Consider the following 25,945-nt stretch of genomic DNA (forward strand, 5'->3'; position numbering starts at 1 on the left):
GTTAAATTCTCTCAGCAACAGCTGACAGACCTTAAATTAATTTAATATATTTGAAACGAACATCTGTAATGGTGACCATGAAGCCATTGTCAATCGTCATAAACCACCAACTGGTTCACAAACATTCTGTACAGAAGGAAATTTGCATCCTTACCTAATCTGGCCTAAATGTGACTCCAAACTCTCAACAATTTGTTAACTCTTAACTGCCCTAAGCCATAGCCAAGCAAACCATTCAAGGGGAATTAGAGATGGGCAACAAAAAGAAAATCCTCTGTTTGTGAACGGAAGAACCCATTCCAGTTTCTCAGATATTAATTGCTTTTTATCAAAAGAGCACTGGCTGCATAGCATCATAGAGATGTATAGTTTGGAAACAGACACTTCGGTCCAACCCGTCCATACCGACCAGATATCCCAACCCAATCTCGTCCCACCTGCCAGCAACCAGCCAATATCCCTCCAAACCCTTCCTATTCATATACCCATCCAAATGTCTCTTAAATGTTGCAATTGTACCAGCCTCCACCACATCCTCTGGCAGTTCATTTCATACACGTAGCATGCTGTGCATGAAAAAGTTGCCCCTTAGGTCTCTTTTATATCTTTCCCCTCTCACCCTAAATCTACGCCCTCTAGTTCTGGACTCCCCGACCCCAGGGAAAAGACTTTGCCTATTTATCCTATGCATGCCCCTCATAATTTTGTAAACCTCTATAAGGTCACCCCTCAGCCTCCGACACTCCAGGGAAAACAGCCCCAGCCTGTTCAGCCTCTCCCTGTAGTTCAGATCCTCCAACCTTGGCAACATCCTTGTAAATCTTTTCTGAACCCTTTCAAGTTTCACAACATCTTTCCGATAGGAAGACCAGAATTGCATGCAATATTCCAACAGTGGCCTAACCAATGTCCTGTACAGTCGCAACATGGCCTCCCAACTCCTGTACTCAATACTCTGACCCATAAAGGAAAGCATACCAAACGCCACCTTCACTATCCTATCCACCTGCGACTCCACTTTCAAGGAGCTATGAACCTGCACTCCAAGGTCTCTTTGTTCAGCAACACTCCCTGGGACCTTACCATTAAGTGTATAAGTCCTGCTAAGATTTGCTTTCCCAAAATGCAGCACCTTGCATTTATCTGCATTAAATTCCATCTGCCACTCCTCAGCCCATTGGCCCATCTGGTCAAAATCCTGTTGTAATCTGAGGTAACCCTCTTCGCTGTCTACTACATCTCTAATTTTGGTGTCATCTGCAAACTTACTAACTGTACCTCTTATGCTCGCATCCAAATCATTTATGTAAATGACAAAAAGTAGAGGGCCCAGCACCGATCCTTGTGGCACTCCACTGGTCACAGGCCTCCATTCTGAAAAACAACCCTCCACCACCACCCTCTGTCTTCTACATTTGAGCCAGTTCTGTACCAAATGGCTAGTTCTCCCTGTATTCCATGAGATCTTACCTTGCTAATCGGTCTCTCATGGGGAACCTTGTCGAACGCCTTACTGAAGTCCATATAGATCACATCTACTGCTCTGCCCTCAATCTTCTTTGTTACTTCATCAAAAAACTCAATCAAGTTCGTGAGACATGATTTCCCACACACAAAGCCATGTTGACTATCCCGAATCAGTCCTTGCCTTTCCAAATACATGCGCATCCTATCCCTCAAGATTCCCTCCAACAACTTGCCTACCACAGAGGTCAGGCTCACTGGTCTATAGTTCCCTGGCTTGTCCTTACCACCCTTCTTAAACAGTGGCACCACTTTTGCCAACCTCCAGTCTTCCGACACCTCACCTGTGACTATCGATGATACAAATATCTCAGCAAGAGGCCCAGCAATCACTTCTCTAGATTCCCACACAGTTCTAGGGTACACCTGATCAGGTCCTGGGGATTTATCCACCTTTATGCATTTCAAGACATCCAGCACTTCCTCCTCTGTAATCTGGACATTTTGCAAGATGTCACCATCTATTTCCCTACAGTCTATATCTTCCATATCCTTTTCCACAGTACATACTGATGCAAAACATTCATTTAGTATCTCCCCCATTTTCTGTGACTCCACACAAAGGCCGCCTTGCTGATCTTTGAGGGGCCCTATTCTCTCCCTAGTTAACCTTTTGTCCTTAATATATTTGTAAAACCCCTTTGGATTCTCCTTAATTCTATTTGCCAAAGCTATCTCATGTCCCCGTTTTGCCCTCCTGATTTCCTTCTTAAGTATACTCCTACTTTCTTTATACTCTTCTAAGGATTCACTCGATCTATCCTGTCTGTACCTGACATATGCTTTCTTCTTTTTCTTAACCAAACCCTCAATTTATACTATTCCATGTTTTTCAAAGTAAAGGTTCAAAGTAGCATGAACTTTTAATATTGCAATTTCACTTTGCTAAGAAAATATTTTGATGAAATAAATGCTCCAAAATTACATACCATAGAGCCTTTATCTGTAAGATAACTGATGCCTTCTTCAGGTCCAATTGCTAATTCAACTGAAATTATCCAGCTTGACTGTTTAGGGTGAAAACAAAACACAAAATTAACTAATAAGAATTGAAGTAAAAAGTCAATTTTACTTTAAACTATACATATGACTGAATTAAAAACTTCATATACAAAGTAAATTACACATGCTCAAAAATGTTACATAAATATGACAACAGCCATTACTTTGGAATTTCCTGTCAAATTAGAACTGTAGGATCAATTTTCAAAATACAATTTATCAACAAAATTGCCAATCCTTCTTTATATATATCTACATTGGTCTAAGACTTAAAAACAAATTGCCCAGTTACATTAAAATTTGGAGACTGCTGCTATAAAATGTAGTGAAGAACATATACAACATGCTCACTGTAATTGATCTCACTCATCTATTTGCATCACTCAAACTCATTGCTTATTATTATGATAAACATTTCTTGAAATAATCTCATTCTAAATGGTCTAGGGTCCTGTGCTACAACTTGACACAAGGAAGTTGTCAGTGGAATTCTGAGAGAGAAATATCAAGCATACAATAACATTTGGTCAGTGTCATGCCTGCCATTAGCAAATCAAAATAGTAGCCTGACTGTTACCTTGGAAATTCAGTCATTGATTTTTTAAAAATCTGGTTTGGCCAACAATTTTGTCCAATTATCATACTTGAGCTTCAAATATTTTCACTGAAGAATTCCATTTGCTCGAGAAGATTTCTACAGCCCAGATTTACAATGAAAAGGCTTATAGCATTGCCAAGATTAGTATTAAGATTGAGAAAGACTTGGAAACTAGCAAGAACTGAGCAAAAAAATAGAGTTGACCAGCAAGAAATATAAAAAAGCAGATCTTAAGAGTTTGTGGAAAGAAAGAATATGGCATAGTAAACGTAGGTCCCTCAAATTCAGGAAGAAAAACTTCTAATGGAGAAGAAAGAAACAGTCTAGATATTAAATAAACATACTCTGCCTGTCTTCTCAACAGGCTAACTAAAAAAAAAATCAGGAATAGTGAATATAACTTAACACAAAAGATAAAGTACTGGAGAAATTAATAGGACTAATTGCCATTAGGTTTGGACCTAATATCTTAGGCTGCAGAGATAATGAATACACTTAATGAAATCTTCCAGAATTTGTTAGATTTTGGAATTGTCCCAGTAATGAGAAACTTCAGTTATGAGGATAGAGTAAAGAATTTAGGACTTCTATTTGGAGAGAACAAAGCTAAGAGGAGATCTGACAGAGGTTTTCAAAATCATGAGCAGATTGGATATTGCAAACAGGGAGAAATTATTCCTGCTTGTAAGAGGAATAAGAACAAGAGGACATAGATTTAAAGTGATCTGCGAAAGAAACAAGGGTGAAGTGACGAAAAACCTTTTCACTCAATGAGTAGTTAGAATATGAAATGCACTGCTTGGATGTGTGGTAGAGGCAGTTTTGAGCTATTCAAGACAGCACTGGAAGAGTATTTTGGATAAAATGATCCATACAGTTATGGGGAGTTAATGAGTGCAAGGCTGAATAGCCTCCTCTACTCCGTAACACTTCTGTGATAAGGAGATCTTTTGAATTCTGAAGGAATTAAAGGACATGGAATTAGATAATAAAGTTGAAGTGAGCCAGAGAATTAACCATTATGTTATTGAGTGGCAGAGTAGGCTTAAGGAATTGTTTGGCTTGCTCCTACTATTTTTCATGCGTAAATTCACAAACTTAGAGCTTTGTTACAGACCTCAGGATAGTGAATGTATTAGATAAATATCAGAAATTACTGTTTTGCCAGAAAAGTCGTGAAGAAGAAAGAAAAATTGTTAGTTAACTTGTAGGTTAGAAAGATAAATAACTGAAGAACTGTTGAGTTAAACTCACAAATTTAATGAATCACAGAATCATAGAATCTCTACAGTGTGGAAGCAGGCTGTGCAGCCCATCAAGTCCACACCAATCATCGAAGAGCATCCCATACTGGCCCACCGCTATACCCTATCCCTGTCTCCCTGCATTTCCCATGTCTAATTCACCTAACCTACACATCTTTGGACTGTGCTGGGAAACCAAAGTGGAGAGAATGTTCAGACTCCACACAGACAGTTGCTGGAGGCTGGAATCAAACCTGGGTCTCTGGTTCTGTGAGGCAGCAGTGCTAACCACTGAATCACCATATGAAGAGAAACTGGATCGGTTTGGGGAGTACTCATAGAAACCTATAAAATTTGGAAAGTACAAGATAGGGTAAATCCAGGCAGGATGCTCCCGATGACCAGACAATACAAAACTATAGGTCACCGTCTTTCGATACAAGGTAGGCCATTTAGAACTGAGATGAGAAATTTCTTCACCTGGAGAGTTGATGGCCTGTGGAATTCTCTGCCATTGAATGCAGCAGAGACCAAAACATTAAATGTTTTCAAGATGGAGGAGGAGGTTGAAGCGACCAAATAGCGTAAGTCGAACGTGGGAACAGGGAACTGAATTGGATGATCAACCACAATCATATTGAATGGTGCAGGAGGATGAATAACCTATTTCTGTTTCTATTTTCTATGTTTGCTTTCAAACACACATTGAAGTGAGGTTCAAAGAACATTTGTGTTTTCTGTGTTTTTAAATTCCAATGTTTAAGTTAGCATGCTAATGGATGAATATTTATTAATTGCATGCAATCAAGAAAACTAAAATAATGGAAAATTTTTTTTTACTAAACATAACTAATTAATACAAAATAAGGAAGAAATATGCAATTAAAATTGAGAAACATTTAAACATAAGCAATGTGATGGTAGAAAGGTGATCAATCATTTACTGTTGAACAAGGTTTGATGATGACCATGTGGAAAATGGAATCTATATATGTGGAGACACAGGAATTTTACTCGTTGAACTCTAAGAATTATTGCCTCTGTTTCAGCTACGAGATTTTGTTTATGCACTTTGAATTGGATCGCATTAAGAGCATTCCACAATGTATAGAGTGGAGAAAATAAATTTGTATACATGTAGCAGTCATTCTTTTCCTCACAACAAATTTGTGGAAGCAAAGAAATTAACCAAAATAGCACGAGCAAAAACAGCATAAATATCATACACACATAAGGAATAAAAAATTTGAAGATGAACACATATTTGACAATATAATGCAGCCATATCCGTCTTCTGTTACATTGGAAGTCTATATCTATACTTGCACGAGATATTAGGAAACAAGATTATTTTTTTTTAAATAAACTGTCTAAACATCACTGTACAAACTTACCCCAAGGGCACATTTGAAACATTCCTTGTCAAACCTGTAAACTGGAGACAGAATCTCAAAGAATTTCAGAACACTTTGCACTTCATCCAAATTAGCAAACTGTCGAAAAGATTGCTGTATCAATTTCCTCAGTGTTTTGGCCTAAAATAGAAATTGGAAATAGTTAAGATTGATTGCAAAAATCTAGAGTTAATTTGTTCAGTTCAAATGTTTAGCTCCTTACATAGTTAGTTTATCCTTAAAAATTTTATTGCCATTATTTAGATTATACTATTATAAATGTAAGGAATTTCGGCTAATGATGAAATCACAGCTAATATTATGTCTCGTTGCTCCAGTTCATTTAGTGGTACGAGCAACTTGATGTGCATCTTCAATCATGTCACTGAAACATAGAAAACAGGAACAGGAGCAAGACGTTCGGCCCTTTCAGCTCGTTTCAAGACTCAATATGATTAGCGCTGATTATTAAACTCAGTTCTCTCTTTCCGCTTTCTCTCCATTTCTTTTGATCCCTTTAGCCCTAAGACCTTTGGCCTCAAGCACCTCCTATGGCAAAGAATTCAAGAGGCTCACAACTCGCTATGCAAAGAAATTTCTCCTTATCGCAGTCTTAAATGGCCTACCTTGTATTATTAGACTGACCCTTGGTACTGGACTGCCTGGTCTTTCCTGCATTTATCCTGTCCTGTTCAAATTTTATTGGCTTCATTCTTCTGAACTCCAGCAAATACAATCCTAGCTAATTCAATCGCTCCTCAAATGTCAGTCTTACATCCCAGGAATCAGTTTGGTAAACATTCATTGCACACCCAACATATCCAGAATGTGCTTCCTCAGATCAGGAGACCAAACCTGTACATAATATTCCAGGTTTGAGTTCACCAAGATACTGTGTAATTGCAGAAAAACATCCCCACACCAATACTCAAATCCTTTTGTAATAAAGATCAACACATCATTTGCTTTCTTCATTGCCTGCTACACCTTCTCTTCAGCCCCACCCCCTCCTATTTATCTCTCAGCCCCCATGCACGCCACCCCCACCCCACCACATTCCAGATGAAGAGGTTATGCTCGAAACGTCGACTCTCCTGCTCCTCGGATGCTGCCTGACTGGCTGTGCTTTTCCAGCACCACATTTTTTGCTTCTGCTTATTTTTGCTGTCTGGTACACAAGCTCCCCCAGGCCATGTTATACCTCCCCATTTCCCAATCTATTGTCATTTAGATAATAATCTGCTTCAAAGTTTGGTAGAAGATTTGTAGCTCGGGTGCTCGTTGTTGTGGTTCTGTTCGCCGAGCTGGGAATTTGTCTTGCAAACATTTCGTCCCCTGTCCAGGTGAAATCCTCAGTGCTTGGGAGCCTCCAGTGAAGCGCTTCTGTGCTGTTTTCTCCGGTATTTATAGTGGCCTGTCTCCGCCGCTTCCGGTTGTCAGTTCAAGCTGTCCGCTGTAGTGGCCGGTATATTGGGTCCAGGTCGATGTGTTTGTTGATAGAGTCTGTGGATGAGTGCCATGCCTCTAGGAATTCCCTGGCTGTTCTCTGTTTGGCTTGCCCTATAATGGTAGTGTTGTCCCAGTCGAATTCATGTTGCTTGTCGTCTGTGTGTGGCTACTAAGGATAGCTGGTCGTGTCGTTTCGTGGCTAGTTGGTGTTCGTGTATACGGATCGTTAACTGTCTTCCTGTTTGTCCAATGTAGTGTTTTCTGCAGTCCTTGCATGGGATTTTGTACACTACATTAGTTGTGCTCATGTTGGGTATCGGGTCCTTTGTTCTGGTGAGTTGTTGTCTGAGCATGGCTGTTGGTTTGTGTGCTGTTATGAGTCCTAGTGGTCGCAGTAGTCTGGCTGTCAGTTCAGAAATGCTCCTGATGTATGGTAGTGTGGCTAGTCCTTTGGGTTGCGGCATGTCCTCGTTCCGTTGTCTCTCCCTTAGGCATCTGTTGATGAAATTGCGAGGGTATCCGTTTTTGGCGAATACTTTGTATAGGTGTTCCTCTTCCTCTTTTTGCAGTTCTGGTGTGCTGCAGTGTGTTGTGGCCCTTTTGAATAGTGTCCTGATGCAACTTCGTTTGTGTGTGTTGGGGTGGTTGCTTTCATAGTTTAGGACTTGGTCTGTGTGTGTGGCTTTCCTGTAAACCTTTGTGGTGAATTCTCCGTTCGGTGTTCTCTGTACCATCACGTCTAGGAATGGGAGTTGGTTGTCCTTTTCTTCCTCTCTAGTGAATCGGATTCCTGTGAGTGTGGCGTTGATGATCCGGTGTGTGTTCTCTATTTCTGTGTTTTTAATTATTACAAAGGTGTCATCCACGTATCTGACCCAGAGTTTGGGTTGAAGTTGTGGTAAGACTGTTTGTTCTAACCTTTGCATTACTGCTTCTGCTATGAGTCCAGAGATCGGTGAGCCCATGGGTGTTCCGTTGATTTGTTCGTATATTTGGTTATTGAATGTGAAGTGTGTTGTGAGGCACAAGTCCAGTAGTTTAAGTATGCCGTCTTTGTTGATAGGTTCGACGTCCTGTTGTCTGTTATGTCTGTCCAGCAATAGCCAACCTGCTGGACAGACATAACAGACAACAGGACGTCGAACCTATCAACAAAGACGGCATACTTAAACTACTGGACTTGTGCCTCACAACACACTTCACATTCAATAACCAAATATACGAACAAATCAACGGAACACCCATGGGCTCACCGATCTCTGGACTCATAGCAGAAGCAGTAATGCAAAGGTTAGAACAAACAGTCTTACCACAACTTCAACCCAAACTCTGGGTCAGATACGTGGATGACACCTTTGTAATAATTAAAAACACAGAAATAGAGAACACACACCAGATCATCAACACCACACTCACAGGAATCCGATTCACCAGAGAGGAAGAAAAGGACAACCAACTCCCATTCCTAGACGTGATGGTACAGAGAACACCGAACGGAGAATTCACCACAAAGGTTTACAGGAAAGCCACACACACAGACCAAATCCTAAACTATGAAAGCAACCACCCCAACACACACAAACGAAGTTGCATCAGGACACTATTCAAAAGGGCCACAACACACTGCAGCACACCAGAACCACAAAAAGAGGAAGAGGAACACCTGTACAAAGTATTCGCCAAAAACGGATACCCTCGCAATTTCATCAACAGATGCCTAAGGGAGAGACAACGGAACGAGGACATGCCGCAACCCAAAGGACTAGCCACACTACCATACATCAGGAGCATTTCTGAACTGACAGCCAGACTACTGCGACCACTAGGACTCATAACAGCGCACAAACCAACAGCCACGCTCAGACAACAACTCACCAGAACAAAGGACCCGATACCCAACATGAGCACAACTAATGTAGTGTACAAAATCCCATGCAAGGATTGCAGAAAACACTACAACGGACAAACAGGAAGACAGTTAACGATCCGTATACACGAACACCAACTAGCCACGAAACGACACGACCAGCTATCCTTAGTAGCCACATACACAGACGACAAGCAACATGAATTCGACTGGGACAACACTACCATTATAGGGCAAGCCAAACAGAGAACAGCCAGGGAACTCCTAGAGGCATGGCACTCATCCACAGATTCTATCAACAAACACATCGACCTGGACCCAATATACCGGCCACTACAGCGGACAGCTCGAACTGACAACCGGAAGCGGCAGAGACAGGCCACTATAAATACCGGAGAAAACAGCACAGAAGCGCTTCACAGGAGGCTCCCAAGCACTGAGGATGTCACCTAGACAGGGGACGAAATGTTTGCAAGACAAATTCCCAGCTCAGCGAACAGAACCACAACAATAATCTGCTTGCTTGTTTTTGCTACCCAAGTGGATAACCTCACATTTACCCACATTATATTTTATCTGTCATGCATTTACCATTCACTCAACCTGTTCAAATCACAATGAAATATTTCTATATCCTTCCCCAAGTTTACGCTCCCCACCAGCTTTGTTCATCTTCAAGCATGGAGATATTTACTTCCCTTATCTAAATTATGGATATATATTGAGAGTAGCTGGGGTCCAAGCACTGCTTCCAGAAGTATCCCACTCATCACAGCCTAACATTCAGAAAAAGACCTGCTTATTCCCACTTTTTGTTTCCTATCTGCCAACCTGCTTTCAATCCATGTCAGCAAACAACCACCAGACTCATGTACTTTAATTTCACAGGATAATATATTATGTGGGACCTTATTGAAAGCATTCTGGAAGTCCAAGTAAACCATATCCACTGGCTCGCCTTTATCAACTCTACGACTGACATCATTGAAACATTTGAGTAGATTTATCAAGTATGATTTCCTTTTCTCAAATCCACACTCACTGATCGCTCCTGTCACTGTTTTCCAAGTGCTGTGCTATTATATCATTTATAATGGACTTTAACATTTATTGATGTCAGGCTAACCGGTCTATGATTTCCTCTTTTCACTCTACTTCATTATTTAAATACTGGTGTTACATTACCTACCCTCTAATCCATAGGAACTGTTCAAAAGGCTAGCGAATCTTGGAAGATCACCACCAATGCATGCACTATTTCTCACCTAATTTCTTGATACAGATTTCCAGGCCCTTGGAATTTATATGTCTTTGATATCATCAATTTCTCCAACACCATTTCCCTATTAACACTGACTTTCTTCAGCTTTTCCCTCTCACTAGACCCGGTGTTGCCCAAAATATTTGGGATGTTATTAGTGTCCTCCTTTGTGAAGGTAGAACCAAGGTCAATACTTAATTGTATTTACAAGGTATGTCTGTCGTCTCTTTGTTACCCATTAAAAATTCTCTGATTCTGTTTGTAAGGGACCTAGATTTGTTTTCAAAGATTGTTGTCTCTTCACATACTTATAGAAACTTTGGAATTATTCTGCATGTTCCCTGCATGTTTACTCTCAAACTCTCTTTTACCCTCATTGTCCTTCTTTGCTGAATTCTGAGGTTTGCTGCCTTATTGGCCAAATTGCATATCTCTTTCCTGGATCTAATACGATCCCCAATTTCCCTTGTTAGCTTTAGTTGGTCCTTTTTAGTTTTGCACCAGACAGGAATAAACAATTGCTGCAATTCCTCCTTGCATTCATTAAATATTTCCCATTATCTATCTACCATCCTTTTAAATAACATTCCCTAATTTATCATAGCTAGCTCGCTTCCATACCATTGTAGTTTCCTTTATTTTGATTTTATTTAGATATCTGTAAACTTACAAAAACAAATTACCAAGAATATGTCAATTCTTTTTTTTAATGATAAAATTATTGGCATTTATTTACAACTGTACATAAACATGGAAAAGACAACCTTAAAGCATGCCAGGCCAACCAAACTGAAAGATAAGTAGACAATTCACAAAACACTTAACTACTGAAGTGTCGTGCTAATAACAAAAAGTCTTAAAATCTATTTTTCAGAATAATATTTTGGCATAGTGATAAAATTACAGCTGCTAATTTGGATGAAAAACCTGAAAACTACACAAGAGTGAAAGTGCAAAGTAAATGGAACTAGAAGGCTGATTACAGCGTGTGAAAATGTTAACAAATTGCAAAGAGTGTTAGTGCTTACTCTAAAGAGACCTCAATGAAACTATCAACATTCAAAACAGAAAAATAGGTAAAATCGTTCAGGTGTAGTATGCTTAATAAGAATAAGGAAATAAAGGAAAGTTGATTGCTTAATTAAAGAGCAGAACAAAAAACAATAGTGAGAGAAAATAGATTCACAGCCAGTAAATCTCTTTATCAAAGAACTGAGAAGAATGTAAACTGCTGGAATATCCTAATGCAGCAATGAAACAACAACTTGCACCATTCATTTAAGTAGTAAATCACCATAAGAGATTTCAGGAAGTGTTCTTACCAAAAACTGACATTGAGCCAAACAAAATTACATCACAGAGAAACAAAAAGTTTTGGAGAAATTATAGGATGAATAGACTATCTTAAAGAGGTGTACTTGGGTGCAGGTGGGGGTGGGGCTACTCAAGGCAGTCGTGGGCGGCACGGTGGCACAGTGGTTAGCACTGCTGCCTCACAGCGCCAGAGACCTGGGTTCAATTCCCGCCTCAGGCGACTCTGTGTGGAGTTTGCACATTCTCCCCGTGTCTGCGTGGGTTTCTTCCGGGTGCTCCGGTTTCCTCCCACTGTCCAAAAATGTGCAGGTCAGGTGAATTGGCCATGCTAAATTGCCCGTAGTGTTAGGTAAGGGGTAGATGTAGGGGTATGGGTGGGTTGCGCTTCGGCGGGGCGGTGTGGACTTTTTGCGCCGAAGGGCCTGTTTCCACACTGTAAGTAATCTAATCTAATCTAATCAATTGTGGGGTGAAGGTAGGTAGGAACGCATGAGAATTGAAGAATACAGCATTACACTACAGTGCAGTAATCAGTGAAAGAACTAGAATTGGGCAAAGCCAGAAATTTCAATTCAAAATTTTAAGTTTTCAAAATCAAGGTATTGTTGGACTGGCAACTAATGTAGGCCAGCAAACACAAGGCTGATTCCTGAATAGGACATGCTGCAAATTAATATTGGACATAAAAACCTTTGATGAGCTGTGGCAAGTTTGCCAAGAGAGTATCAAAGTAATTTCATTTTGACATAGCAATAAGGATGAGGGTTTTGCTAAGAGACTAACTGATGCAGGATACCAACTAACTGACTATGTTATGGAGATGGAAGCAGTCTGTCTTGATGTTGGAGAGGATATTATATGAGAAGTTTCAGTTCAAGATCAATTTGAAATCAAGGTTGCAAACAATCTGCTTGAGCCTGAGCTAATGATCAGGAAGAGGGATTGCATCTAGAGAATGAAGGTTGCTAGAGAATGGAATTTCTGGCAGAAATGACTTTAGACTTTCCAATGCCTAATTGAATGGAACTTTGGCTCATACAGCACTTGAGGTCAGGCAAGCAGTCTCACAGCACAGATGCAGTGAAGAGAGGATTGAGAGCAGTGGTGACGAGGTAGTGCTGGATGTTGTTGGTGGAACAGGAATGTGTAGAACAGGGTGATGCATTGCTCATCAGATGGCACCAAAAGGAAGCATAGAAATAAAAAAGCGAATCAAGGAAGAGTACTTGGAGGCCTCCAGAAAGAAGCATGGGAACAGAAAGAAAAGACTTTCAGGCAACAACTAGATATTGCAGGGTAATTTTGCTGGATAACAGAAAAGAGGCATTATAAAAGAATGTGATGTCAACTGTAGCAATGAAGGTAAATAGATCCTAGTAGGAAAAGCAGAAATACCATATTTCATAGTGACTGTTACACAGGGTGATGTATGATTCTGATCATGGTTGTTTCAGCACTCAGACAAAGAGGAAAAAATCTGCAAAGGTTCAAGGATTGAGCTAGGCAATAGATGGGCACTGATTCAGGAGGCAACATCATGTTAAGCATAAGGGGTAGCAAATTTAAAACAGAGTTGAGGAGAAACTACTTCTCCCAAAAGGGTTGTGAACCTGTGGAATTCACTACCCCAAAGTGGGGTTAATGCTGGGACAGGGAGTAAATTTAAGGAGGAGTTAGATTTTTAATTGGTAATGAGTTGGAGGGATAAGGAGAGAAGGCAGGAAAATGAAGGCGGGGAGCATATCAGCCATGATTGAGTGGCAGAGCAGTTTTGATGGGCCGAATGGCCTAATTATGCTTCAATATCTTATGAAATATGTTTGAGGTCTTTGGAGAGGAAAGGGAGGTTGGAAATGGGCATGTTAATTTGCAAGGATAAAGAGGTCACGAACAAGATAAAAAAGTGTTAGGAGATGATGATTTTAAGGGCCATCATTAGATTGTTGGATTAGAATACTCTGATACTCCTGACAACTGTTCTACTGGAAAGGTTTTTATAAAAGGCTTCTATATTTAACATATGGTGGCATTTTTGGTAATCTGATGGAATGGATTAAGATTTTACAAAATACCCAAGACTGACTGTGAATAGATTTGATCTGTTGAGATTATCATAGTAATGAAAGATTACAATGTGACTGTCTATTCCTGTTCCACAGTACTGCGGTGCTGATTATTGAAGCTTTATTCCAAACTATTTCCAGGTAACTTTCACGTGTTACTCATTCTGCCTACAAACGTTCACTACTGAGAATTTTCAGTGTTGTACAAGTGGAAGAATTGACATTCTGCATTATAATAAAACAATTACAACCCAAGCTAATGAAACAAACTTTCCAAGGTATAGCCTATAATTTATAGCACAAATTGAAGAAGCATTGAGGCAATCAAGAGCATTGAATCTTATGTGGGTGAAGGACTTCAATGTCTCTCACTTCAAGTAGCACAGTAATTATGCCATTACCGACCAAGTCCAATTTGTAATAGACCCATCTGTTTATGTCAGTCTTGTGTAAGATCCAGAGTCTGGCTCTGTGGGAACTGAGTTCTGATGAACAGTGGCTGGACTCAAAACACTAACTCTGCTTTCTTCCCAAAGATGTTGCCAGACCTTCTAAGTTTCTCCAGCAATTTCTGTTATTGATGTAGATACTCTAATTAGGGAAGGGGGCACATCAGACCTTGCATTGGAGAATGAATCCTAACCGCTAAGTGAGGTTTCAGAGGGGGAGCATTTTGGAAATAGTGATCATAATTTCATAAACATTAAGATAGTTATAGATAAGGATAAGACTGGTCCTTGGTGATGGTGCTAAATTAGAGGAAGGCTAATTACAACAGTATTAGACAGGAACTGGAGAAATTAGATTGGGGGTGCCTGTTTGAAGATAAATCCACATTTGACGTAAGAGTCTTATAAAGAGCAGCTGATCAGAGTTCACCAATATGTTCCTGTGAGGATGAAAGAAAAGGATGGTAAGATTTGGAAATCTTGGAATGACAAGAACTATTGAAAGGTTAGTCAAAAAGAATAAGGAAGCATATGCGAGGTTTAGGGAGCAGAAATCAAACAAGGCCCATGAGGAGTAAAAAGAAAGCTTAAAAGAAAATATGAGGGCTAAAAGGGGCCAAAATTGTCCTTGGTAAGTAGGATTAAAGAGAATCTCAAGGCATTTTATATTAGGAGTAAGAGGATAGCTAGGGAAAGGGAAGGTCCACTCAAAGACAAAGGAGTGAACTTATGCATGGAACCAGAGGAAGTGGGTGAGGTGCTTAATGAGTACTTTGCATTGATATTCAACAAGAATGGATCATGCTAAGATTATGGAGGCTTATGTTGATATTCAGGGGCATGTGGATATTAAGGAGGTGGTGGTGTTGGGTACATTGATACATTGACAGATAAATCCCAGGGCCTGATGGTATCTATTCCAGGACACTAAAGAAGAAAGTGGGGTTGAAGGGCTTATGCCCGAAATGTCGATTCACCTATTCCTCAGATGCTGCCTGACCTACTGTGCTTTTCTAGCACCAAACGTTTCGACCCAGGATACTGAAGGAGTCAAGGGAGGAGATTCTTGGGGCCTTGATAGAGATTTTTGCACCCCCTTTAGCCATAGGCAAGATCCCAGAAGACTGGAGAATATCTAATGTTGTTCCTTTGTTTCAGAGGGGCAACAAGGATAATCCAGGAAATTACAGGCCGGTGAGGTTTACATCAGCAGTAGGGAAATTATTAGAGAAAGTTCTTAGGAACAGGATTTACTCACACTTGGAAAAGATTGGACTTGTTAAGAATAGTCAGCATGGCTGGGAATGTCTTGTCTCACAAACTTAATCATTTTTTAAAGAAGTGACAAATAGGGCAGTGGATGCTGTCTATGTGAACTTTACTAAAACATTTGACAACATCCCTCATGGTAGGCTGGCCCAGAAAATTAAATCATGTGGCATCCATAGTGAGTTAGTGGTAAGTTGGATACAAAATTGGCTTGGTCATAGAAGAGAGTGTGGTTTTGGAGAGGTGTTTTTCTCACTGGAGTTCTGTGACCAATGTAATCTGCAAGGATCAGTGCTGGGACCTCAGTTGTTAGTAATATTTGTAAACAATTTGGATGAAAATGTACATGGTCTGATTTGTAAGTTTACAAATGACATGAAAATTAGTCGATTTGTAGATAGTGTGGAAGGTTATCAAAGGATACAGCAGGATATAGACTGGAAAGTTGGGCAGTAAAATGGGAAATGGACAAGTGAGGTGATGCATATTGGGAGGTCAAAGGCAAGAAGAAAGCCAAGATAAAAATCACACAACACTAGGTTATAGTCCAACGGGTCTATTTGGAAGCATTAGCTTTTGGGGTGCTGCTTGTTCCTCAGGTACCAGCTTCCAGATGAAGGAACAGTGCTCAGAAAACTAGTGCTTCCAAATAGACCTGTTGGACTATAGCCTGGTGTTGTGTGATTTTTAACTTTGTCCACCCAAGTCTAACACCGGCTCCTCCACATCAAGAGGAAAGCATGCAGTAAATAGCAGGACTCTTCGAGCACTGAGCACTGGAGTGCAATACACAGCTCCTGAAAGTGGCAAAACAAGTGAATAAGGTGGTAAAGAAGGTGTAAAGTTTACGCTTGCCTTCAGTTGGGGCATTGAGTATAAAAGTTGGCAAGTCATGTTGCAGCTGTATAAACTTCAGTCAGGCCACATTTGGCAGTTCTGGTCACTATACTATGGGAAGGATGTGGAGGCTTTGGAGAGGATGCAGAAGAGGTTAACCAGGATGTTGCCTGGATTGGAGTGTAATAGCTATAAGGAGAGGTTGGCCAAGGATTATTTTTATTACAGCATGGGAGGCTGAGGAGCGATCTGAAAGAAGCATATATAAATTATGGGAGGCATGGATAGGGTAGAGAGTTGAAGTGTTTTTTCCCCCAGATTGGAATGGGTTTATAGGTTTAAAGCGAGAGGGGAAAAGTTTAAAGGGAATATATATATGAAGAGAATTTGTTTACATAGAGGACAGAAGGCGCCTGGAACATGCTACCAAGGCAGATGGCAGAAACAGAAACAATAGCAGAAATGATGTTTAAGAGGTACTTAGACACATCGAGATAGAATAGAGGGGAAATGGGATTAGTTTTGAATGGCATCATGGTCAGCACAGACCTGGTGGAGCAAAGGACTTGTTCCTGTGCTGTACTATTCTATATTCATAGTAATATAGAGATTGCTCCAGTTACACAAAGCTTTGGAGAGGCCTCATCTGGAGTACTTCATTACATAATTAGTCTCTTTATTAAAGCAAAGAAGTAAATCTGTTGGAAGCATTTCAAAGAAGGTTTACTGGATCAATACTAGTAATGGGTAGGTAGTCTTATGAAGAAGGTTGGATAGGCTACGATTGCATCCACTTGAGTTTAGAATAGTAAAAGGTGAATTGGTTGAAACAAATAATATCGAGTTGCTTTTAATGCCTGTGGAAAGAATGTTTCCTCCCCTGGAAGAGTTTAAAACTACATGAGAATTGTCTTCAACAGATTCTAGATAACGGGATGAAAGAAGATAGATGGGAATCTGGACCATCAGATGAGCCACAATCATACTGAATGGCTGAGCAGGCTTGAAGGACTGAGTGGCCTATTTCTGCAATTTGAATGTTTGCACATATGATCATAAATTTATGCATTAACTGATCAAACAAAACTGTAGTAAATGGTATCAATTTTGACAAATGAGACATAATAAAGTACAGAAGGTATTTTCTAAAAGGAGATCTATGAATAATTGGAGGTACTGACACCTAGATCAGTAAAACATTAACAGGTCAAAAAAAAAATCAGAAACAGACTGGCCTATACATATTCAGTAAAAAAAAAACAAAAGGGAGAGCACTCAAACAAAGCCTATGATTAGGCCATACCTGGAGAACAATGAGCAATTCTGGACACAACATCTCAAGCTAGATACATTAACACTGGAGGGACGGCAGCATGGATTTAGCATCATGCCACCTGGACTCGGATGCTGCCTGAACTGCTGTGCTCTTCCAGCGGCACTAATCCAGTACCTGGACTCCAAGTCAAGTGATTTGCTTGAATTTTTCAAGACATCAAGATGAACTGAGAAAACAGAGAAACTGTTTCTGCTGGCTGTGGGAACCACGAATGAGGGGCACCGTAAAAATCAAGAACCAGGTATTTCAGCAGTGAAACTAAGAAACACTACACACAGTGGCAACAGAAGTTTGGAATTATGTTCCAGCAATGACAACTAATAATTAGCTGACTAATTTTAAATAGGAGATTTAGTAGATTCGTTAACCAAAAGTACGAAGGAATATAGGATAAAGACAAGCATATGAATTAACTTTACAGATTAGCCATGATTTCGGTGAATGAGAAAATAAGCTCAAGGAGTTAAATGTCTTTTCTAAAAAGATTACTTCACAGCATGTGAGTATTGCTGGCATGATCAGCATTTGATGCCTATCTCTATTTGCCATAAAGAAGATAAAGCTGAGATGCCTTCTTGAACTGCTACAGTTCATGAAGTGCTGATATACTCTCACGATGTCAACAAGAGCATTCTAGGTATTGACCCAGAGACAGGTAAGAATAGCAATAAGTCAAAATGGTGTAGTGGTGAAGTTGATGTCTTTTATCTTTCTAGGTAGTACAGGTTGAGTATTTGGAAGGTGCTGTCAAAGGAGGCTCGATGGACTGCTGCAGTGCACATTGTGCCAGTGGTGAAGGGAGCATATGTTTAAGACGGTAGATGGGGTGTAAATCAAGCTGGGTATGAGATTCTTCAGTGCTGTTGATGCTGTGCTCAGCCAGGCGACTGGAAAACATGGACTCAAAATCCTGACTGTTGCCTGGTACGAGAGTAATAAGGTGAGTTACCTGCCATTGAATATCCAGCCTCTGATTTCCTCTGATTAACAGCAGTATTTATGTGGCTAATGCTTACATGGCCTTAGTCTTGTTTCCAAGGTTTAGTGGCAGGTAATAAAACAGCATCCATGAAGCATTGTGCATTGCAATATCTGTAGCTTAAGGCTTCTTTGTTCTACTATTCCCATTAAGCTAGAAAACTAGCCACGGTTCAATGAGTAATCCAGAATGTGGCGCTGGAAAAGCACAGCAAGTCAGGCAGCATCCAATTGATGTTTCGGGCATAGGCCCTTCATCAGGAATGAGGCTTGTGGGCTGGGGGCTGAGAGATAAATGGGAGGAGGGTGGGGGGGGTGGGGGTGGGGGCGGGGATGGGGGTGGGTGGGGAGGTGAGGAAGGTAGCTAAGAAAGCGATAGGTAGATGAGGGTGAGGGAGAAGGTGAAAGGTCGGAGAGAAGGGTGGAGCAGATAGATGGGAAAGGTGAAGGACAGGTCAGGAGGACAGTGCCGAATGGGAGATTTGGGACTGGGATAATGGGGGGGGGGGGGGGGGGGGGGGGGGGGGGGGGGGAGATGAGGAAACTTGAAATCCACATTGTTCATGTGTGGTTGCAGGGTCCCAAGGTGGAATATGAGGCGTTGGATGGTAAGGGTTTGGCAATGGAGGCGGCCCAAGACCTTCAGGTCCTTGACAGAGTAGGAGGGGGAGTTGAGGTGTTCAGTCATGGGGTGATGGGACTGGTTGATCCTTTGGGGCCTTGGACGGAGGTGAAAGGCCTGGTATGGGTGCAGGTTTTGCACTTCCTGCAGTGGCAGGGGAAGGTGCTGGGAGAGGGGTGTGGGCTGGTGGGAAATGTGGTCCTGACGAGGGCGTCGCAGAGGGAATAGTCTCTCTGGAACTTTGATAGGGGTGGAGAGGAAATATGTCTCTGCTGGTGGGGGTCCATTTGTAGGTGGCAGAGGATGATGCGATGTATGTGGAGGTTGGTGCGCTGGAAGCTGAGGACCAGGGAATTCTGTCCTTGTTGCTTTGGGAGGGGTGTGGTTCAAGGGCGGTGGTACGTCAAGTGGAGCTAGATGAAGGTGGAGGTCTTCGTTGACCACATGGGAAGGGAAATTGTGATCTTGGAAAAAGGATGCTATCTGGGATTTTCTAAGGTGGAACCGGTAATCCTGGGAACAGATGCAGTGGAGGTGGAGGAATTGGGAATAAGGGTGATATTTTTACAGCAGGGTAGGAGGAAGTGTAGTCTTGGTAGCTGTGGGAGTCGGCGGGCTTGTGGTAGATTTCCATGGTTAGTCGGTCACCAGAGATGGAAATGGAGGGGTTCAGGAAGGGGAGGGAGGTGTTTGAGATGGTCCAGGTGAATTTGAGGTTGTGGTGAAAGGTGTTGGTGAAGTTGAACAGTTCAACCTCCTTGTGGGAGCACGAGGAAGCGCTGATACAATCATCGATGTAGTGGAGCAACAGGTGGGGTGTGCTGCCATTGTAACTGTGGAAGATGGACTGTTTCATGTGCCCGAAAAAGAGGCAGACATAGCTGGGTCCCATGCAGGTGCCCATGGCTACTCCTTTGGTTTGGAGGAAGTGGGAGGATTGGAAGGAGAAGTTGCTAAAGGTGACGACCAGTTCAGCTAGGCAGATGAGGGTGTTGGTGGAAGGGTACTCGTTGGGATGGTGTAAGAGGAAGAAACGGAAGGCTTGTAGGCCTTTGTTGTGGTGGATAGATGTAAGAGATAGAAATGGGCGGTGCGGGGTTCATGGAAAATGAGGTTGGCAGCAGTGGATGGGAGATCCCCAGAGGTGATGAGGTTGTGGACGGTCTGGGAGATAATGGTTTGGTGATGGGAGGTGAGATCGTGGTCGAGGGGGCAGTAGGAGGAGGTGTCTGCGAGTTGGCGCCTGGCTTCAGCGGTGTAGAGGTCAGTGTGCCAAACTACTACTGCTCCCACTTGTTTTGTTTGATGATGAGGTTGGGATCGGAGTGGAGAGCAGCGCATTGTGAGGGCGGGAGGTTGAAGTGGGTGACAGAGGTGGACAGGTTGAGGCAGAAGTTTGAAATGAAGAGGTCAAGGGCAGGTAACAGGTCAGCACAGGGTGTGTAGGTGAATGGAGTGTGTTAAAGGTGAGAGAAGGGATCCTAGGTGGGTGGGTGGGAGTCTTGATTGAAAGAGTGGGCGCAGAGGCGGAGGCGGCGGAAGAAATGTTCAAGGTCTTGATGCGAGTCAAACTCATTGATCTGGGTGCGTAGAGAGATGAAAGTGAGGCCTTTGCTGAGGATTAAATGTTCGTCCTCAGTGAAAGGGAGGTTTGGGGGAATAGTAAACATATAGCAGGGCTGGGAGCTTAATTGGGCACTATAGGGTCAGGAGTGACGTAACCAACAGAAATGACGTTTACAAAGGAGGTGGAAGTGCGGCCTACAGTGGTGACCATGGGGGCAGATGTGATGTCATGTGATGGTGAGGATGGAGTCATCAGTGTCCAGATGATTGATGTCTTTAGGGGCGGAAGTTGCTGTGGTGGCAGCAACTGCGGGGGCAGACGTGACATGCAGAGCAGGTATCGTCACTGCGTTGGAGACAGTGAATCTGGCAGAAGCAGTGGATCCTGCGCCAGTAGGGGAGGTGGTCGTCTTCTCGGCAATCGTGGAGATGATGTGGTTGGCAGTGGCTGCGGTCTGTGCGGTGGCGGAAGTGACGTCATCCCCTCACCTCCGTCCAAGGCTCCTAAGGATCCATCCACATCAGACAGAAATTTACCTGTACCTCCACCAATGTCATCTACTGTATCTGTTGCACCCAATATGGTCTCCTCTACATCGGGGAGACAGGATGCCTACTTACAGATCACTTCAGAGAACATTGCTGGGACACCTGCACCAACGAATCCCATTGCCCCGTGGCTGAACACTTCAACTCCGCTCCCCCCCACGCCCCCCCCCCCCCCCCCGCCCACTCCATCAAAGGCCTGCAAGTCCTGGGCCACCTTCATCGCCAAACCCTAACCACCTGATGCCTGGAGGAAGAACCACACACGATCAATGTGGATTTCAACAGTTTCCTGATTTCCCCTCCCCCCACATTATCTCAGTCCCAAGCCTCCCACTCAGCACTGTCCTCCTGACCTGTCCAACACTTTTCCCATCTATCTGCTCCACCCTCCTCTCCGATATTTCACCTTCTCCCTCACTTTCATCTACCTGTCACTTTCTTAGCTACCTTTCCCCCAGCCCCACCTCCTCCCATTTACCTCTCATTCCTGATGAATGGCTTATGCCCAAAATGTCGATTCTGCTGCTCCTTGGATACTGCCTGACCTGCTGTACTTTTCCAGCACCACATTCTCAACTCTGAACATCAGCATCTGCAGTCCTCACTTTCTCCATGGTTCAATGAACAGCACAGCCTGTCAAGGCGTACCTTAAAATGAAGTACTAATCTGGGGAATCTAGTAAAACAAAGGACAATGCGTATGTTCACTAAAGTTCTCCATTTGGGGGCTGAGAGTGTGCATGCCACAGATAAAACCAAGTGATCCCACACAACTGATCTTTGCTCTGAAAGTCCTAATAAAGTTAGCCATTGGACCATAGAAAATAGAAGCAGGCATGGATCCTTCAAGCCTGCTCCACTGTTCATTATGATCAAAGCTGAGGATATAACTTAACAGCCTGTTCCTGCTTTTCTTCCATATCCTTAGATCTCTTTAGTACCAAGTGCTATATCTAACTCCTTCTTGAATTAATACAATGTTGTAGCCTCAATTGCTTCCTGTGGTAGCAAATTCCATGGGTTCACCACTCTCTGGGTTGAGAAATGTCTCCTCATCTCAATTGTAAATGGTTTACCCCACATCTTAAGCTTGAGGCTCCTGGTTCTGGACTCCCTGTCACTGAGAAAATCCTTCCTGCGCTACCCTGTCTGTTCCTGTCAGGATTTTATAAGTTTCAATGAGATAACCCCTCATTCTTTATAACTCCTGTAGCTATAAACCTAACTGATTCAGCCTCTCTTCCTACATCAGTCCTACCATTTCAGGAATCAGTCTGTAAAACTTCCTTGCACTCCCTCTACAACAAGAACAGGCTCTGTATAATTGCAGCAAGATATCCCTGGCTCCAAACTCAATTCTTCTTGCTATGAAGGCCAACATACCATTTGCCTCGTTAATTGTCTGCTGCATCTGCATGTTTACCTACAGCGACAAGTTTACAAGGACACCCAGGTCACATTACACATTCCACACTCTTTATAGCTATTCAGATACCAATCCGCTTTCTGGTTTTGCTTCCAAAATGGATAACCACACATTTATCCACGTTATTCTGCATGTGCCATCAATGTGCCCATTCAACTTATTCAAATCATACTGAAGAACCTCCTCAGAGCTCAACCTCCTATCCAGCTTTCTACCTTCAAATTTGAAGATGACAATTACATTTAGTTTCATTATCTAAATCATTAATATATATTGTGAAAAGCTGGGCTCCAAGCACTGATCCCTGCAGTACTTCACTAGTCACTGCCTTCCATTCAGAAAAATGACCCATTTATTCCTACTGTTTTCTGTCTGCCAACCAGTTCTTATCCATTTCAATACACTATCCCTATCCCATGTTTTGATTTGACATACTAATCTATGATGTTGGACTCTGTCAAAATCCTTCTGAAAGTTCAAATAAACCATACACAGTGACTCCCCTCATTCACTCAATGAGTTACATCTTCAAAGGATGCCAGTAGATTTGTCAAACAAGACTTCCCTTTCACAAACCTATGCTAAATACTCAGTTATTAAATATTTTTTAATGGACATCTCTATGACTCGTGCATTGTCTCCACCACCTATGTCAGGCCAATTGATCTATAATTCCTGGTTGAAAAAGGAGGCAGAGTTACATTATATACCCTTTAATCTGCAGGTAACGTTCCAGAGTCTGTTGAAAATTAGAAGTTGACAACCAATGCATCCGATTTCAACAGCCACTTCTTTATATACACTGGGATGTAGATTATCAGGACTGGGGGATTTACCAGCCTTCAATTCCATCAATTTTCCCACTACTATCTTGTCATTAATACTGATTTTCATTCAGTCACTCTCTGTCACTAAATACCAATATTTCAGGTATGTTATTTGCGTCCTCATTTGTGAGCAGGGAAGATGAAGTATGATATTGGTATCTATTAGGTTATCCACTTTGGTAACAAAAACAGAAAGCCAATCTGAATGGTGACAGAATGGGAAAGGGGGAGGTGCAATGAGATCTGGATATCCTTGTACACCAGTCACTAAAAGCAAGCATGCAGAGAAGGCAGCAAATTGTATGTTTGGCTTCACAGTGAGAGAATTCAAGTAAAGCAGCAGGGATGTCTTTCTGCAACTGTATAGGGTCTTGTTGAGACTGCACCTGAGTCCTGAATGCAGTTTTGTTTGCCTTATCAGAGGATAGATTTTCCAGCTGAGGAAGTGCAACAAAGGCTCGCCAGACGAATTCCTGGGATGGCAAGACTGATGTATGGAGAAGGGCTAGACCAGTTAGGACTATATTCCCTGAGGTTTAGAAGAACAAGAGAGATCTGCAATAAACTTATATACTTATGTACATATACATAGTAAACACAGAATCCCTACAGAGTGGAAACAGGCCCTTTGGCCAAACAGGTCCACAGCGACACTCTGAAAGGTAACCCATCTCGACCCATTCCCCTACATTTACCCCTGACTAATCCACGTAACCTACACCTCCCTGAACACTATGGGACAATTTAGCATGGCCAATTCACCTAGACTGCACATCTTTGGATTGTGGAAGGAAACTGGAGCACTCTGAGGAAACCCATGCAGACAGGGGGAGAATGTACAAACTCCACACAGACAGTCACCCAAGGTTGGAATCGAACCCAGGTTCCTGGTGCTGAGGCTGCAGTGCTAACCACTCTGCCGCCCTAATGATGTTCCTGATGAGTGGGGAGTTCAGAACTAGGGGTCACAGTCTATGGATACAAGGTAGGTATTTCTGCTGGGGAGAACTTTACTCACTCAGTGCTGAACCTGTGGAATTCTCTGCCACAGAAAGCGATTGACACCTAAAAATTAATGTTTTCAAGGAGCGACATGTAGTTCTCAGGGCTAAAGGAATCAAAGGATATAGGCAGAAAGTGGAAACAGGTTATTGAGTTGGGTGATATTGAATGGCCGACCAGAATCGAAGGACTGAATAGTCCATTCCTATTTCTATTTTTATGTTGCTATGACCTCTATCCCAACAAAAAAAGGATATGGGAACACCATCACTCACATGTTTATTCCCAAGTCACAAGCCTTCTTAACCCGTTCCAGTTTTCTTATCATGACTGAATCAAAAACTACGTGTTGCTGTGCTTCAAGAAGTCAGCTTACCATTATCTTATCCAGCAAGGGAGGTATAAATGATTAAATGGCTACATTTTTAAAAGCTCATGGCACCTATTTGTCTTCTACTCCTTCAGTCATCCATTCAGAAGATTTCATAAACAGCAATAGCACACAACAGTCAGGCAATGCAGTGTCGGGGTGAGGGAATCAGATCTTGTGTGATAAAAGGTCTGGTAATGCTTTTGTTTAAAGGTAAGGTGTGACAAACCAGGGTGCTTTAGAGATCATTGGATATGGGGCTGGAAAGTTAAATGTGTGAAGCTCTGCTGTTGATGGACACAATTTTGGAAAAAGAAGGCAAACCATCAAGTTCTTTGATTGAATTTAGTATGCTAGGTTGGAGAATGTGGATAGTGGTGTTTGAAGCGAGTGGAAAGTTTGCGAAAAGGGTAATTTAACTAGGTGTCAGTCATCCAGGGATATATGAAGATTTCATCAGCAAATGGATGGGTGGGTGATGGTGAGCTGGGACAGAAATCTTGGGCTTGAGCTTTGAAGCCTTGTTCAGACTATTGAGATTAATCAGTGTTGCAATCAACCCGAATGAGAAGGTGAAGAAAACCAGTGCTTTTGGCAGTGTTTCTAAGTTTAGGTTTGCCAGTCTTAAGCTGAAGGGAGTAATTTGAAGTTTGATTCCAGACTGATTCCTGGGATGGAAGGGTTATCTTATGAGAAAAGGTTAAGGAGGTTGGGTCAATATTCTTTGGCGCTTAGAGAGGTAAGCTTACTGAAACAAAAGATCCTGAAAGGATTTCACTTGATTGATGCCTAGTAGGTGAATGCAGAACACCATTTAAAAATTATGGGTATCCCATTTAAGATAGAAATGAAGAGAATTTTGTTTTCTCACAGAAGGTCATTACTGTATGGAATTGTACTCCCCACAGAAATTTGCATCTAGATAACTGAACATACTCAAGACTGAGGTTAACAGATTTTGGATCAGCACAGACAACCTTATCAAATGGCAGAGCAGG

General features: G+C 42.0%; 1 protein-coding gene across 23 annotated transcripts in view; it reads right to left on the reverse strand.

Annotated features, from left to right (window-relative positions):
- LOC140476938 (focal adhesion kinase 1) overlaps window positions 1–25,945 on the reverse strand; it is a 556,498-nt gene that overhangs the window by 193,355 nt on the left and 337,198 nt on the right. For all 23 annotated transcript variants that reach the window (XM_072569910.1, XM_072569911.1, XM_072569912.1 and 20 more), the window contains 2 exons: window positions 5,763–5,903; window positions 2,454–2,531 (listed from right to left, as the gene is read on the reverse strand). In XM_072569910.1, coding sequence (XP_072426011.1) covers window positions 2,454–2,531; window positions 5,763–5,903 — 219 coding nt within the window. The remainder of the gene's footprint in view (window positions 1–2,453; window positions 2,532–5,762; window positions 5,904–25,945) is intronic.

Source organism: Chiloscyllium punctatum, chromosome 5, assembly GCF_047496795.1.
Source record: "Chiloscyllium punctatum isolate Juve2018m chromosome 5, sChiPun1.3, whole genome shotgun sequence".
In the NCBI taxonomy this organism is placed as follows: domain Eukaryota; kingdom Metazoa; phylum Chordata; class Chondrichthyes; order Orectolobiformes; family Hemiscylliidae; genus Chiloscyllium; species Chiloscyllium punctatum.